At 31.4% G+C, this 17,524-nt stretch overlaps 2 protein-coding genes across 4 annotated transcripts; both read right to left on the reverse strand.

The window, feature by feature from the left end:
* Positions 1-251: 251 nt before the first annotated feature.
* On the reverse strand, positions 252-5,944 carry LOC148269017 (glycosyltransferase family protein 2). Of its 3 annotated transcripts, none has more exons than XM_088214478.1 (4): positions 5,724-5,944; positions 3,654-4,800; positions 1,600-2,270; positions 252-1,444 (listed from the first exon to the last, which is right to left on the reverse strand). In XM_088214478.1, exons 2-4 carry the CDS (start codon positions 4,763-4,765, stop codon positions 423-425), a joined length of 2,805 nt encoding a protein of 934 aa, XP_088070604.1. In that variant the 5' UTR covers positions 4,766-4,800; positions 5,724-5,944; the 3' UTR covers positions 252-422. The 3 variants fall into 3 exon arrangements, with proteins under 3 accessions (XP_088070604.1, XP_088070605.1, XP_088070603.1); XM_088214479.1 differs by lacking the exon at positions 5,724-5,944 and adding an exon at positions 5,272-5,417; XM_088214477.1 differs by lacking the exon at positions 5,724-5,944 and adding an exon at positions 4,915-5,190.
* A 5,070-nt stretch (positions 5,945-11,014) lies between these two features.
* LOG1 (Putative lysine decarboxylase family protein) lies at positions 11,015-15,834 on the reverse strand. Its single transcript, XM_088214480.1, has 7 exons — positions 15,499-15,834; positions 14,638-14,735; positions 14,456-14,486; positions 13,434-13,533; positions 12,021-12,091; positions 11,692-11,835; positions 11,015-11,283 (listed from the first exon to the last, which is right to left on the reverse strand). Exons 1-7 carry the CDS (start codon positions 15,616-15,618, stop codon positions 11,230-11,232), a joined length of 618 nt encoding a protein of 205 aa, XP_088070606.1. The 5' UTR covers positions 15,619-15,834; the 3' UTR covers positions 11,015-11,229.
* Between the last annotated feature and the right edge of the window lie 1,690 nt (positions 15,835-17,524).

Consider the following 17,524-nt stretch of genomic DNA (forward strand, 5'->3'; position numbering starts at 1 on the left):
TGTTTAAGTTAAATATTTTCTTTCAATACATATAACATATAGAAATAATATATATTCTTTGTTGAATAACAATATAATATAACTTAATAATTATTTTACTTGTGATATATATCTTAATTAAATAATTTTATAATAAACATATAAATTTAAATCATACTGTATATTTTTATTAATTACATTATTTTTATTTATTTAATTATAAAAATATTTTTTTAAATGTTCACATTATCGAAAAGAAATAAAGAGCCGAATTTTGGCTGCAATTGGATAAATTTTTTTTTTTCATTATACATGATTACACAATGATACAATTCTTCTTCCCCCTTTCAATTTAGGATGGGAAAATAATCGGTGCATAAACTTTCTCACTATTTCCTCCATTTGAACGAAGTAAAGAATTAATAAACATAAATCAAACAATATCAGAATTTGAAGCAGCTAACTGGCAAACCTGTTTGATGATCAACAGTCACAATCTCAGTCATATTATCACATCTCAGCACATCTTGGCCTAATTTAGCCCCAGCTGCTTTCAATCCTCTCAGAGAAACCGGCTGATTAAACAGATTAAGCGATGGCAATTTTGAAGCTGAAGGCATTTTTCCATTAGGTAACAGGTCTCTGAAGTCTTGTTTTAATAATGGAACCTCAAAATCAGTCTTGTCATGCCTCACAACATTGTCTTTAGCACTGATATGAGCTCCTGGCTCCATATGGTTTGTTGAGAAGCTTGCCTGGTTCGGGAAATTAGGGTACAGGCTTACGTAGCCTCTAAGGTACATCATGTCAATGAGGAATTTTTTCCAGGAAGCTTGCCAGCCATTTGTTCTAGACTTGGGAATTTGAACTGGGTTCGTTTTAGCATCCTCGGTGAACCTCATGTTCATGTAAACATAGAATTCTCGCCATTGCTTAGGGAAGAAGACAGCACCCCAACTACAAGGTAATTGGTGGAGATAAGGCGTGTTCGGATGAATTCTCTTGAAAAAATCTGTTGCATTCCATTTAGGCCTTTCTTTCACTACTTCAACCAATCTTGGAGTGTAAAGAGAGATTGAGGAGATTTCTGGTAAGGAAACTTGAGGGTCATAGTGGTAAGCTAAAAGAGCATATTTGATCCAGAGATAGTAGTAAGGGGAAACTTCAATATCATCCTCAAGTAGGAGACCAAAATCATTGTCAGAAGACGGGTACCAGCTCTCGCTAACTGCTCGAATAAGGCCTCCCTGAATGATTCTCCTCCTCAGGGTTTTGGGGCCATGAGGCCACTCAAATGAACTTACAAGTTTAATAGTTTCCTCATCCACTTTACTGTCCATGTTGAAGGTAAGAGGAATCTCATCTCCGAGGTAATATGCATTGCTCAGAGAATCAAGGAGCCTCATTAAGGAATGAGCACGGTTTTGGGTGATGATGTTGATGGAAACTCTCATCTTGTTCCAATCTGCAAATGGTAAATTTTTTGAGTTAGAAAATTCCACATAATCTGATTAGTTTTTACTAATAACTTTAATTAGAGATTAACTAGATTAACCACTTTTAGAGTTTCAATTAGCAGTGATAAAATATAAGTGTTAACAGAAAAGTTAGATCTGTTACTTGGCAATGCTGTTGATCTAAGATCAGGCATCCATAGAACTTTAGACACTGAAGGCCTCGGGAGAAGAACAAGTGTCGTGCCATTTGGATTTGTCTCGGATGCCATCTTCAATGCTTTCTTCACATTAGGATCAACATCAGCCACTGTGATCACCACACTGGGATTGTGAATTTTGATCAGCCCTTTCATACTAGAATACACTGCTTGCAGAACAGGCACCTCAGAATTCGATACTCCTGAAATTGCTCCGATTGCCAAATCAAACATCTTGAATCTCCTCTCCTTGCAGACCAACTTAGGCCAATTCAAAGCTGCTGCAGCATCTTCACAAGTGCAGAAACTGCCTCCAGACACTACAACGTAGGCCTTCTTGCCAACAGTAGACCGGAATTTTTCCAGAAGTGGTGCAAGTGCCTTAACTTCATCAACAGAATGAACATAAAAGAGGGCATCAATCTTTTGAGGGTTCATTGCAGCCCACTGAGTTATATAACCAGTAGACAGTGCTTTCCACCATTGATCATCTCGGACTTGGACAATGTCTTTGAAGATTACAGTAGTTTCGGACAGATAGGCCAGTCTATGTTCACTGTCACCCCAAGTTTCCTTGTCATTAGGGTCAACTGGAAGAACAAATGAACCAGCATTCCTATACTTCTGAAGCTGATAGCTGCATATTTTCAAGTACGTACAATCATTAGAAGTTTAGAAAAGCAGAAAAGAAAGATAAAAAGAAACATGTTCATGAGACAAAAATCAATAAAAGTTTTCACATTAAACCTTTTGGAAACTGTAAAAATTCATGATTACTAACTAAAAATGCTTGCCTTCATATGAAAAGGATCTGTTTGATTAATTGGTGAAAAGGTCTTAATGTGTTTCTTTTTTGCTACATTCATCTACGATGGTGGAGATAGTCTTGAATCCACCACAAATTTTCTAACCAAAATAGCATCAATGATGCGCAGTTTAGAGTTAGTGCTATTGGGAATCTCAAAAAGAGAAGGTTTATTTCCAAATTCTCGAAAAGGGAATCTCGAAAAAGGAAGATAATTTTTAATGAAGTATTAAACAATTCAGCAGACAGATTACTGAGTACCCAGAAATCAATAAAAAGCAAGATGTGCATAAAAGAATTACCCTCCTGCACTGAAAAAAGTACTTTACTTAAAACTCCAAACCATTAAAGTATCTATTTTGATTATTTAAATTATTTCTAGAATCTTCATATGATAAACAACACACAGCATAAACTGAAATCTGATTAAATTTAAAGTTTAGTGCTTTCAATACATACCCGGTCTATTTTCAAATTCTTCTGCACTAGGATTATGCTAGCTGACTCTTCAATAAAAGATATAATGTCCTTTCATTTTTGTATTTCTAATGTTTTATTCCTTAAGCATATAATTAGATTCAGATATTATCTTTTCCTACTCTTAATTAAGCTAAAATTAAATAAGTGCTTGATGCCGGCATATTCTGATTTCCATTATCACAGCTTCAAAATCATGTTTATGTTGTATGTGTACTACTAGACAGTAGACAGATGGTTAAACCCAATAAAAAATTCTTTCTTTCTTGTTTTCTTTAAACTAAAGGAATGTTTAATTGGACCAGAAATTGGGATGTGTAAACTATTAGCATTGCTAATCCCAATATTAATTGATCAGTAAATTAAGGAAACTTAATGATCAAGGGTCAAAGGAAGTGGCAGAGTCAAAGAAAGAAACTTGCTTAGGCGTTAATGACTTAATATATGGTTAGGTACCTTAGTTTAATCTCTACTAATACATGTTTAAGTTGTTTTTTATTGTAGAACATCTAAGATATTACTAAATTTTTTTTCCGAAAATCTTATGAATGCGTTATTCTAATCGACTTGATACACTCAAAATATTACTCCTAAACTATTATTCATGATAATATTACTGTCAATTGGAGTATCCTTCATCTTATCAATCTCATTCAAAAATTTTATTTTAAATGATTTTTCTTCATCGAAATGAAGATAATTTAGAAAACACAAAGATTTGGGTCACCAAAAACGTACCTAAGGTGCAGATCTTCTCCAGTCATGAACGTGAAAGGTGTTTCGATGAAAAGTGTCTTGACAAGCTCTGCAGATAAGAACCATGAACTAGAAAGAAAATCAACCTGCACAATCTTGTCAACAGTGATATCATATGCAGGATCAGGCAAATAAAGACCTGCTTCCTTAGATCGGAACTTTCGATAGCTAGGGAAGGTAAAGTCCTTTTGCCTAAAAGGCAAAATCCTGCCTATGCTGCCAAGAACCGAGTTCTTGTACTTCTCAGTTCCTGCAACATGAGATAAAATCTGCAACATTTTTCTTCCTGGAATCATGTCATCGTCAAGGATGTAAACAAGATCAGCTTCTGTTTGCAGTGCCATCTGGAATCTGCCATAGTACTTGAAATCATAGCTTGAGCTAATGAAACTGATTCTTGAATCGTTATAACTATCCACGATCCTCTTCAAAGACATCTCATTTGGACTTCCAAATGAGAGGACCCAAACATGGTGGAAAGGAAGGGTTTGTTGAAGCAAGGAATCAAGCTGAGCACAAAGTGTTTTTCTCTTGAAATGGTTCAAAAGCACAGTGATTTTTGGCCTGTTGGGACCTTTCAGATCCCACTTAGATTTCATCACCATTAACTGGGATAAACTTTCCGTGCCAAAAGACTTGTTTTGGAACTCGAGAACTTCATCATATAGTTCCCTCTTTAACTTGATCATTTGAGCATCATTAGACTTCTTCTGCATAAAATCAATCTTCTCATGCTCACAGACATTTGATGGGGTAACCAAAGCAGGGATTTCGGATGCAACGAGAGAGGCAGATTCCTGGTACCGTCTTAGGACATGTGGTGGGATTATGAACTGTTTCATGTTCCTGGCAATTCTTGTAGCCCAAGCAAAGTCTGGTTTTGTCCTCAAATCAACAGCAGGACTCATGTAGTACAGCAAGAATGTTGCATAAACAGCAAATGCAAATTGAAGACAAGTTAGAGCTGTGACAAGCCGTGAAGAACCACTCTTCGAGGTCTTCAACTTAGCCTTACCGCCTCCAACATAGTAATCGCTAAGCATGCCCTCTAGGTACTCACCATTTCTCATGTTCTGACTCCGAATTAGACCCATTTCATGAACTCTACCAGACCAAGATCTTCAAACACCTGCAGAACATAACAATATCAATGTTTATACACACACTAAACTTCGTTGACACAAAAAATCAAACACATCATGTGCAAGTTCTTAAGCATTTCCAACCCACAAAGCATACTTACCCAAAACCCAAAACCCAACTCCCAAATCAATCAACAAACTGTTTATATCAACCTTTGATGACCCAAAGGATGAAAAAGTTCACCAAGCCCCCAAAAACCAATAAATTGAAATGGGTATGAAGAATTCAATCAGTTCATAAAACTTGTTTGATCACCAAGAAGAAAGTAAATTGATTGGAATCAAATGAGCAACATTTGTGAGGGTATATATATAAGAGAAAAGGAATAAAAAAGTGTAAGTGAAGCAGTCCATGAGAAATGAATCAAAGTTCACATGGGCTAAAAAACGTTTATAAAGCTATAAAAAAAATATATAGTTTAAAAAGACTCCTACACTACGCGTTAAAAAGGCTTTACCAACTTCTCTAATACACATAATGGACTACTTCACAACGTTAAGGCTCCACTATAAAGCCGGGTTTAATGGCGAAGAAAAGGGCCACCCTGCGTTTTTGGCACTGCCCTGCCCTCCCCTTTTCTTGAGAAGCTAATAATACTACGTTTCTGTTACACATGATCTCATATGCTCTGTTTTCTTATATGTATTATATAATATATATTTTATATGTATATATGAACAGAAGTTTCTTGAAAATGAAACCCAAATCAAGAGATCTTAAAAAGTAAACCAGTATATATGAAAACTTAATGTCAAACCCACTTCCTTAAATCAAGAGTTTCTGTCTAAATAAGTTCAATGCATGATAGCCATGCACAAAAAGAACATACTTATACTCTTAAATATAAACGTAATACTAACATTATGTAACCAAAAAGAAAAAAGAAAAGATATAGAGATTGATTGATACCTTGGTAACAAAGGAAATTATTGAATCAATGAGAGAAATAAAGAAGAAACCTTTTCTTCTTCAGCAAATTTATGAAGCAAAAGGGCGTGTGTTCATATATATATATATATATATATACATCTGTGGGTAAAAATTTAAACTTCAAACAATTGTGAACGGCTGGCAGGAGGCCGCGTAGAGATGCCTGGAAGGGAAGAGCATGAAAAGATTGAGTTTTAAAGGGATTATCAAGTATCAACAATGAAATGGTAGATTTATTTATATGTAAACAATCATATACATATGTTTATAATATATATGGGTCAGTGTTGACTTTGCATGTAATTGTGTGGATACGTGAATGAACATTGAAGCCAACTCTCTTATTATTATTATATATTAATGGGTATATGGATTTATGCCAAACTTAAGCAAGTTGAATTTGCAAGGGAAAGAAAAATGGCTGAATTTGCTCGAAGAGCTCCTCAAGATTCAATATTTGTTTGGTCATTTTTTGCAATTAAAAGATTAGAACAATAAGGAAACTAAAATATTGAAATTTGAAAAATATTTATTTTAATATTTAATTTCAATAATTTATAGGTGGGTTTCCAATATATAAAGTTAGAAAATATATATTTGAATTTTTTTTATTATCAATTTAATATGGTACTTTAATATCTATAGTAGACTATCATATTTATTTATTTTTTAAAAAAAAAAATTTACTTTTGATGGGTCTATAATGTACATTAAGTTGTATGATCTCTTGTTTGAAAATATTCATTATAAAATAAAATAATATATAAAAAAATTTCCTATAAGATTAAGAACTTTGTTTAATACATAACAAATATTTTTTTTTAATTTTTAAATTTAATGTATTTTAACAAGATTATATAAATTAGTAAATAATAAATAAAATGATAGCGGAAACAAAGACAAATTTTGAAATATTTTTTAAAAATATTATTTTTTTATGCTTGCTAAGAAATTATTTTCTATATAGTCAACTACTTAACTTGAAATTAAATGTAGTGATAAACTACCTTAAATAACACCTAAGTAAATAATTTATAGACTACATTAATTAATTAATTATAATTATCTACCATATTGTGGGTGATAATTTATTGCATGGATCTTAACCTTTTTTTTTTTAGTTCTTAATTAAACATTATACTTAATTAATTAGCCCAAAGTTTTTTATTAAATAAAAATTTGCTTGTAAGTGTTAATGTTCAATTATATATATATGTATAAATATATATATATATATATTATAATTATTATTTTGTTCTTATGGTTGTTGTCAAATTTAAGTCATTAGTACCAAATTGGCAACGATAAATTGTAAAAAAAAAAAAAAAAAAGGGTAATTTACAAAAGGGTTATTAAATAATCATTAAAAATAGACTATTTAATTACAATGTTATTTTAATTTTTTTATAGTTCTGAAATTACCCTATAAGTTTTCTAACTATATTATTATTATTATTATTATTATTATGATTGTGGTGGTTTATTATAATTTTTCTTAACCTATTCTTTCTCCACATATATACATATAGACATATATGTATGCGTCACGTGAGATGGGGGGCATTAACCAAGAAATATCTCACATAAGCACGTGCATGGGCAAGTTAAGATTAGTGTGATTAGTGGAATCATTACATGGATCAATGATTGATTAGTTATATAAACCTTGAAAAAGTCGACGTTAATTACTTTTCATTAACCATATATATATATAATTAACATAGTCAAAACCCTAAACACCACGAAAAGTCAACCTTTTCAACCGTGGCAAGCTTCTTCAAGATCAAGCCCAGTTAGACCCTTTGACTCCATCCAGGTGGCCGAGTTTGACTATCTCATGTCTGGCATTGACTCACCCACTCATCTAAGTGGATACCACATAAGCAAACATATACTTACATATGCAAATACGCATACACATTCACATGTATACATATTTATACATATGTTTCTCATCTTTGATGATAAAAGTTTCATTTCAATTTGTTTTCTTGTGACACAGGTTACACATGTACGTATATACATAACAATAATGATCACAAAAATAATATATATATATAATATAAGTGTATGCATGTTGTATGATAAAGGTAGATTTTCTGTCTAAATTAATTTTATTTTTTTGTTTATAAGTGGATTTTTACCTAATAATATTGAATTTTCTTAAGGTCATTTCACATGATCTTTCTTGAATTTAAGCTTGTCTTTTTTGGAAAAAAAATCATAAAAGATATTTACATACACATGAGAAAAATTGGGTCATATTTGGTATACTAATCATGTCCGGTTCATGAAAAATTGGGTAATTATATATATATATATATAATTAACAATAATAATAATATAATTTAAAATTTGAATAGTGTAATGCTTAAATTTTCAAGTAAAGTTAGATAAATATGAATTTTGTATCAATAAATATTTGTCAAAACATGTATCGTGAATTTATCTCCCTTGATGGTCCACGTTTGGATTAGTTATTCTTCAATTATTAATTAAAAGAAATTAAGGTTAATAAGCTAGCTATGGTGAGACTAATTGTGGACTTTTAATCTTAAACTATTGGTGAGATTCAATTTTTTTATTATATATTTAATTAATTATGTGACATTTGTATTTTAATAATAAAATAACATTTTAAAATGATGCATGTAAAATAATATTTTAATAAGAATATACCGAATACGTATAGTTCATAACTCGGAATTCAGATTCACGTATTACAAAAAATATAAAAGTAGGTACTAAAAAATGGGTAACAGATTAAATTTTATTTGGCAATGTTGTGTTGTTAATGGAGGAGCAAATGGACCTTGATCGAATCAAGGAAAAATTCAATTCAATCTTGGGTCATAGGGATACTAATTAAGTTTTAGGATATGACATTGGTTGAGCTATACATGTACATATGTTATATATATACATTTGTTGTAATATCCGAACTCAAAAAATGATTTGAAATAAATTTTTTATTTTTTAATTATTAATTTAAAATAATCGATTAATTTATTTTATTTTTATTTAAGTGAAATTTTGAAAAAATAAATAAATTAGGGACAAAATTAAAAATAATTTTTTTAAAAAATAGTGAAAATTTAGGTTCTGAATGTGTTTTTGAAAGAACAATTAGAAATAAGGGGTCAAAGTACAAATAGAGAAAATTAGTCATGTAGAACCGTCCAATCAGCAGTTTCGATGAACCGGAACACACCGCATGGCAAGACGCGCAGACACCGATGCCACACAAGAGACCACGCTGGCGATCCGCGTGCCTTGCGATTGGACGGCCCAGGATCGATCCTGTGTGCGTGCACGGCCTGGATCTGTTTCTCCCTTAGGCATGATCGGATGGTCAAAATTAATTGTAATGAACGGTTCAAATTCATTTTCTCCTTAAGCGCGATCGGATGAACGAGATCGATTGCGATGGACGGTCCAAATTAACGCGGGATTGTTATAAATACTTTGCATCACACGGAAACCTAAATCTTAACCGTCAGCCTCCACTAGAGAAGAAGAACCATACGCTGGAGAAGAAAGCCGACTGCCAATCATCGCCACGCTGGAGCCACCACTGACTACTAAAAAAGGTAAAAAAAATTCATACCCCCTCGGAATTCGATTCTGAGTACCCTTTTGCCTAAATCGAAGTAAGAGGAACAGTGGGTGAGCTGAAAACTATGGACAAAACTCGGCGGAGCCGCGGCAGCTAAAATTCTAAAACTCCTCTAATGAGCCACTTTTCGATTTCTGTTTTACATAATTTTTCGATCATTGTGTTCACCGTCTTTTTCTGTGCAGTGTAGCCGAAGAAAGAACCTCAGTCACGAAGGAGGACTGGCGGAGCCACCGCACTCGGAGGTATCCCCACCAACAAGTTCGATTTTGGTAATTTTTTGACAAACCGAGGCCCTTTACGTATTTTTTTGCAGGAATACGGCCAAAACCAGCTAAAATTAGCCAGGGCGAGGCTAACCGCCGTCGTGGGCGACAGAGCCGGCACCAGAACGCCGCCATGACGAAACCCCAAATTTGGCCGGAATGAGTTTTGGACACCGATTTTAAATTTTTTCATATATTTTTAGGTATGTGACGAGTATTTTAAATTTTACGAAAAAAATTCAGGGAATATTAACTCATTAGGAGGTGCAGCAGACAGCTCGATATCTCAAAATACTAATCCGGGTAAGGATCTTTCGCCATATTCTCCGTTACGATAAATCTTTCACGCTATTCTCCGTTATGATAAATTGAGGTTTAATAATGTATAAATTTGTATTTTTATGAAAAATTAGAAAATCCTAAAAATAATTACATGTTACTAGTAGAGTCAGAACCAGTTAGTTCACAATTATCTTGATTCTTGTCTATTTTTCTGTTACTTGCTTGATTTTCGTATAACACATATTCTTAATTTATAATTCAATAGTCTTATCAACTTATCTGGTTATTTTGTTTATATAACATCAACATAAATATAGTTTAATTAATCTGTGAATATGATATGAGATATTGGTATGAGTTTGTTGGTTGTTTGCTATAAGAATCTTTATGTGAAAGACTTACTGGGTACCCAGAAAAAGGATAGAAGAGTTAGGTATATAGGGAACCCTACCAATAACGTTACCTTAGTCAGACAGGGCTAAGAAATCCTTTACCGAGAATGTTTGGAAGATATGGTTCATCCTCATATCGAACGGAATATCGAGACAATCAAATATTTGGCGCTCATTACTAGACGAGATATCTGGACGGCCGGTTAATTGTTAAAATTTGATATTGGGTTCACGAGTAGGAAGGACACCCATATGGACCCGTAAGGATACCAATAAGGAGGTAAAAAATAAAAATTATTATTTATCGTTCTCTTATGAGTGAAAGTAAAAAGTGATATAGATATGAGTCTTCATAGGTTGTTTTTAGAAAACTCGTTACGGTAAGTGCGGAACAAACGGTCTTAGGATGTCTAGTTTTTCGTTTTTCGTTTTATTTCTTTAATTTTCGTTTTTTTTTTAAATGCATATTCTCGTAATCCTATTGGGCATTCAAAATTATTACGTAAGAAATATAAACACTAACTCTATTAATTGTTTCTGCATTAAATTTATAAATTTATTTTTCTTTAAGTTTCATACCCTTAAATTTGTATTATTCTCCTATTCTCGATTATAAATTTTTATTCATTTTTTTTATTTTTTTAAAATTAAATTCAATAAGTAAAATATTTCGAATTCAAGCGTCATTAATTCAATAATTTTTGAAAAAATGAGTCACTAGAAAATTAAATTTCTATTAAAAAAGTGGTCAACTTCAAATTATGAGGTCAAATTTTGTAGTTTACATTAAGGCAACTAAAATTAAAAGATCCAAATTCATGAAGAACATTTTGGTCAAACTAAAATTAAATTAGTTCCTTCCCCCCCCCTCCTTGGCAGTAACAACTCTTGCCTTTGACATATCACATTGTTGTGACGCAGGGGTATCCTCAAATCTCCCAACTTTGCTTTGAGGCTACGCTCTCGTGCCGTGGAAAATACTCCTATCACCACCAACAACAAAAAAAAACAAAAACAAACCCTAATTTAAACAGTATAAAATTAATTATATACATACAAAACATAGATTCTAAAAAATTCATGTAATTACTGAATAATCATTATAAATTAGTTACCATCAATTTAATTATATTTAAAAAATCACAGTTAAATTATAAATTTAATGAATCAAATATTATAAATTAATTATCATCAATTTAAATATATTTAATAAAAGTGCTCGAAATGATAAAATTTTATATCGATAAAAGTTCGTAAGTGAGAAAGAATGAGAAAAATTAATGACAATAAAACAAAAGAAACATGGGTAAAATTGTATTTTGTCTTTTATGTGTGTGTGTGTGTATATATGTGTGTGTAGGTATGAATGTATGTGGGGTTAAAAAAGTGACCTCCATTTTCTTGACAAGCTCTTTGGCATTAGGGGCAGAGACAATGATATGGCGGGCATTTGGGCTGATGAACCCTTCTTCTACTGCTTTATCAATAAATGAAAGTAAAGAGTTGTAGTACCCATCAACATTCAGCAGTCCTACCTGCCAAAATTGTTCTCATTGTCTCAGGACACAATTTAATGCAGCACCATACATAAATACACATACCCATATGGATACATGCACTTACTGTATACACGTACAGGCATAAATACATGAATACTGTACATCTATGGTGTGTATCAAAACATTCCAGCGAATAAAGAAAGAAGATACTGAGTTCTTACTGGTTTGTCATGGATGCCAAGTTGAGCCCAAGTTATAACTTCAAGTAGTTCTTCAAGAGTTCCATAACCACCTATGTTAAGCACCATAAGAATCATCAATAGTATACTACTACATTACTAATCCGAAGAAGGAAAAACCCGGAAATAAAAAATTAATGCGTGTTTTTTTTAACATTATACATATATTTAGTAAATTAATAAGTCCATATAAAATTTATAAAAATATAAATCTAGGTTTCAGAAAACAAATGGAGTTTAAATTGGAATAAGAATCAAATCACTAGGGATCGAACTATTACTTACCAAAAATTTTATCTCAACCCTAAATTTCTTTCTTTTCTGGATCTTGAGCTTGGAACTTAAATGATCTCTTGGTCACATATTATATATACCCTCATCACTGTTAGACCCAACAAGTCCAGAACTTTATATTAATTGAAGCTTAAATTGTTTAGACCCAGTTACAGGGCTACGTAAATTTATAGCCCAAAAATCTACATGGTATTTTGCACTGTAGGGAGTCTTAACTGCCAAGTAGTATAGTATAGGAACAATTGAAGAAGAAAGAAAGAGTCAACAATTCTTTTTTTTTTTTTCTGATTTTGTAGAAGGGATGAATGCAGAATTTGATAGTGCAGGTTTAATAATATCACTGTCAAACAGACTTTAAAATAGTATAGAATCTGATGATGCATGTTAACCACAGAAATTTTGGCTCACTAGGCAGTAGGCACCTTATTTTCAGTGTCAGAAGCTGATAGAATCATGATAATGAAATCAAATGCTAGGGTTTTGAAGGCTGATAATGAAATCAGACAATAAGAACTCTAGTAGAGATATATGGTTACTTTCACTGTTACATGTACATATATATATATATAGGGTTTCCATAGTAGTTCTATAGTTTTTGCCTGAACAGTTCCCAAGAAAAAAGAGCTGCTTCCGGGAATCCAAATTTGAAAGGAAGCTAAAGCTCTGGGTATTATTGCTCAAATAGGACAATAGGACAAGTGAATGAGTGTGTAAGGTGATCATCTATGTCCTGAATTTTCTGCAGAAGAAAAAGTTTGTCACTTTCCTGATCTATCAACCCAATTAATATCACACAAATTTCTGAAATATTTTCAAGTTTGAACCCTTTATTTTTTCCAACTTTTATTATGTTACCCAGAAAATAATACTTGATTTTAAGTAAATATTATTGCATTTAGGAGAAGAATTCTCTTTTTAGAACAATGACAAAATGCAGACAAGACAATAACTTATTTTGAGTTGACAGAGCTCTGGTGAATTCAGGGTCATATGAAACACGGTAAGGGTTGATTCTTGTTTTAACACATCACCAAACATGGGAGAAGAAGAGTGGGTTGTTTGGTATTAAAGATATTAGAGATGGGTTTATGAGACACCAACCAGGTAAGGCAATAAAGGCATCAGAATGTCTAGCCATCTCTGCCTTCCTTTGATGCATGTCTGCTACTGCCTTCACTTCCCCTACCGTCTCTCCAGTTATCTACAAAAATATTGCAGTAAACCAACTCAATGCCTGACAATTCATACAATAAGAAGACACCATATTTGTTTCAAGGCAGGGAGACAGCGAGATTTCGGATGGGTTTCCGTTTCTATATGAAAAGAGCAGTAGCGAATTTTTAAAAAAGAAAATAGAGAAAACAGTAAAAAAAAAAAAAAACACCATATGAAAATGATATCAAGAATATAGAAAGGGAAAAAGAAAAGTGGGTGTGAAAAGAAAAGAAAAGAAAACCTGATGAAAATTGGTTGTTTGGGAAATATCATCAAAGAATCTTTTACAAGTGGGTGCCAAGAACTATTGGAGAGGGAGACAGACTGGGGAAGAAGACCCAGATGCACCCCCTCCCTCTCCCAGGTAGATTTAATGGCAAATTCTATCATCAAATTTTGGGGAAAAAAAAAAATCATGAAGGTTAAGGAAAATTTTTGAACCAATCAAAAACAGCCCCACTTGGAATCTGCATGAACCCTAAAAGAGACAAATGTGAAATCCATTTTTAAAGATAACAAAGGTGAGGTAGAAATTCATGTCAAGGCTCCTACCACAGGAGAACCCAAAAAAAAAATAATAATAACATACCCATTTAAGAGAAACAAAAATAATTTCACCAAATATTATAAAATAACAAAAAAAAAAGAACTAGATAATGGTCTCACTCACTCTCTACCCTCAAGAAAAATTATTAGGTGCACTGAAAGTATAAATAAGTTGAAATACTTTATAAATGTGACTGATTTTTCAGAATCTTATACGAAGAAGTGTTCATAAAATTTAAGCACCAAATAAACCTTGGCTTTTTCCACATTGTTGGTCAAGTTCTTTCATGATGCAACACAATGAAATGCTTTAAAGTTACAAACATATTGTAGTGAAAGAGTAGAAAGAAAATTATACATACCTCTCTAGGCATGAGTGTCTTGGGAATCACTCTACAGACAATAACATGACAAAAATCAGTTCAGTATGATAACCAAGCCAAATATTAAACTCATTTTTCTTATTTTCAATTGATTTAATTTCCCATTTTCTTTCTTCTTAACCGAAAAAAGAAAAGAAGAGAATGATGATAAGCATACTAACCCAATGACATGACGGCCACCATTATAAACAGCCTGAGAGACCAGACCCATCAAGCCAATACTTCCTCCACCATAAACAAGATCAATATTTCTTGATACCTTCCAAAAAATAATAATAAAAAAACAGAAAATGGGGAAAGAGATAATGTTAGCTCAAGAAAGACAAATTGACTTTAGTGGATAAAGTTATGTAAGAATGAAACTCCAAATTTCTCCTTTTACAAAACTATTAGCTTTTACTTTTAACATATAATTTGGGTTTAACCGCAATTAATTAGACAAATAAGTAAAGAAAATCTAGTCCATTATGTTCTTATCAAAGTACATTACTCAAATGATACTAGGATAAAATTTGATCAAGATAGAGTAACCCAATAGTTCTATGAGATGATTACAGTTCATAACAAGAAATCATTAATGTCATTTCTGAAAATGTCCTAAAAGACAAATAGCACCAAAGGGTTTCAGGTCTATACTGTAATTAAGTTTGATCTTCGAAATTTTTTTGAAAAAATCGAGATAGAAAAGACTTACGTATCTCAAACTGAAATCAAATGAAAACAAAAAGAGAAGTAAATACAAAAGATTGTGAACAATAAACAGCTCAGAAAATTCAAAACAGAGCAAGCCCATCTTCAAACCGAAACAGAGCAAATAAAGAGATTGAAGAGACACCCAAGTGTTTTCCAAGAACACCCAAAAAAAATCAGAAGAAACCCATTCGAAAATAAGACCTAAAATCCGAGAAAGAAGAAGAGAAACGAAGAAGAAAAATGAAAAAAAAAAAAAGAGAACAAAACAAAACAGAGGGGAAGAATAGAAAGAGAGAGAGAGAGAGAGAGAGAGAGAGAGATGCATTTACCAATTCTCTACCAAGTTCAATAGCAGCATCTTTATAACTACTCTTCTTTCCTGGACTACTCCCACAAAACACACAAATCCTCTTGAACTTCGATTGTTTTATTTCCTTCTCTCTCTCCATATCTCTCTCTCTGTATCTCTCTCTCTCTCTGAGGAAAGCGAAGAAGGAGAAGAATAAGAAGAAGAAGAAGGTTGAATGGACACTGCAAAAAGCTTCTCCTGCGGTCTTCTTCAATATTACCTTAGCAGAGTTTTGACAGAACAAAAATGGCGGAATTGGTTTTATGTTGCTGTTAGAAGTGTGCGTGCGTGCGTGCTTGCATATATAACGGTAGCACTGAGCCGTACACTGGCACGCGTAGAACGTCCTCAAATGGCTTACATTGGTTTACGGACGCCAGATAATATAATAACGTCACCTGCGGGTGTTTCAAGGTACGCCACCAACCAATCAAATGTTTTCTTCACAATTTAAATTTATTTTAATTTATTTAAATAATAATAAAAAAAAATTTCTAAAATCACTCTTGATTTATTTGTCACGTGTTTGATAAATATGTTTCTATTATTTTCTTTTTGGAGGTATTGAGACTTTAAAAATTATATAATATATATATATATATACATGCAATATCGTATTATTTTGTAATCTGCAAATTTTTATGGTACCATAAATTTTAAATTTCAATATTTCATTTTTTAAATTTTTTTGGATGAATTTTTACTTAAATTAAGTTTATGTTTGCTAATAAATTTTCTAAATTTATTATACATACAATTTTAATTTAATTATGAACATAAAAATTGTAGTAATAAATTACTAAAATTTAATATGATATAAAAACAAATTTTAATTAAACCTTAAAAAATCATTATGTATTTATTTAAATCCCAAATTCAAACATATTTTATAACATATTAATGAGAATTATCAAAATTTTAATTCTTTTTTTTCTCATAGTTTTGAAAGGCCAAATTTTAGGGTATATCCATATTCATTATTTCAAAAAATTATATTAAAATTTTGATGATTGCATAGTAAGCCAATGAGATTTTTTTTTTTAATTTGTAATATTATTTATAGTTTGAATATGAACCCTTTCATATACATATATGTATACATGTACCATACATGAATGAGTTGAATTTTTGTATGAACAAATATAATTTTTTAGTTTGGAGCATGGGTGAGAGATTCACATTCACTTTTGTATGTGAACCACATGGTATGCCAAAAATTCTTACAAGAAGAATATGCTTTTATATTCCTATGATGATGTTTTTTTTTATATCATAACCTTTTTTAAAAAATATATATAATTATTTAAGTACGTACTGAAACGACGCATGATGATGTAATAGTTAAGATATTTATATTTTTTTAAAAAAATTAGGAATTTAAACATCACTGAAAATATATAATTCGCTATTTTATATAAACATATTAAAATATAAAAATATTTAATTCAATTTGATCGCTGTAATTTTATAAACATATTAATAAATTTTAAAAAATAATACTCTTCCTATATATATATATATATAAACATTCCTCTCTTGATGAATTTGACAAAACCAAACCATAGCTTTTCTAAATATGCTTACCAAAATGGGTAAATTTTTTAAGGCTAACCAATATCTTTCTTTCTAGTGCATTGATCAAATTTTTTTTTTAGATTAAGAAAATGGAACTTGATCATGATTATGGCATAACTCAATTCATAGTGGAGACTATATTTGCAACAAATAAATTTATTTTTATAGAATTTATTAAAAATATATAGTTAATTTAATTAATACATAATAGATAAATTTATCAAGGAATGTAAGAAAATGATATAATCTTGATGAAGTTTATAATATATTATTTCAGTTATATCTGAAATTACTTTAGATTGAGTTTGAATTAAATTTTAATTTTATAAAATTAGAATATGAATATAAAATATATAAAAATAATATTCAACTTCTAAACTAATTTCATCTACATTTCGAATTAGATGTTATGATGGTTTATTCATTAAAAA

The sequence above is a fragment of the Carica papaya genome, chromosome 2 (assembly GCF_054855325.1).
Source record: "Carica papaya isolate Zhongbai chromosome 2, ASM5485532v1, whole genome shotgun sequence".
Lineage (NCBI taxonomy): Eukaryota > Viridiplantae > Streptophyta > Magnoliopsida > Brassicales > Caricaceae > Carica > Carica papaya.

Coding starts and splice junctions, on each gene's coding strand:
- LOC148269017 (XM_088214478.1), bottom strand. CDS start 4,765: ATGGGTCTAATTCGGAGTCAGAACATGAGAAATGGTGAGTACCTAGAG. Junction 2,271..3,653: donor GGAGAAGATCTGCACCTTAG/GTACGTTTTTGG, acceptor GAAAATATGCAG/CTATCAGCTTCAGAAGTATA. Junction 1,445..1,599: donor TAGATCAACAGCATTGCCAA/GTAACAGATCTA, acceptor TACCATTTGCAG/ATTGGAACAAGATGAGAGTT.
- LOG1 (XM_088214480.1), bottom strand. CDS start 15,618: ATGGAGAGAGAGAAGGAAATAAAACAATCGAAGTTCAAGAGGATTTGT. Junction 14,487..14,637: donor GGTGGCCGTCATGTCATTGG/GTTAGTATGCTT, acceptor TATTGTCTGTAG/AGTGATTCCCAAGACACTCA. Junction 11,284..11,691: donor AGCTTGTCAAGAAAATGGAG/GTCACTTTTTTA, acceptor TGGTGGTGATAG/GAGTATTTTCCACGGCACGA.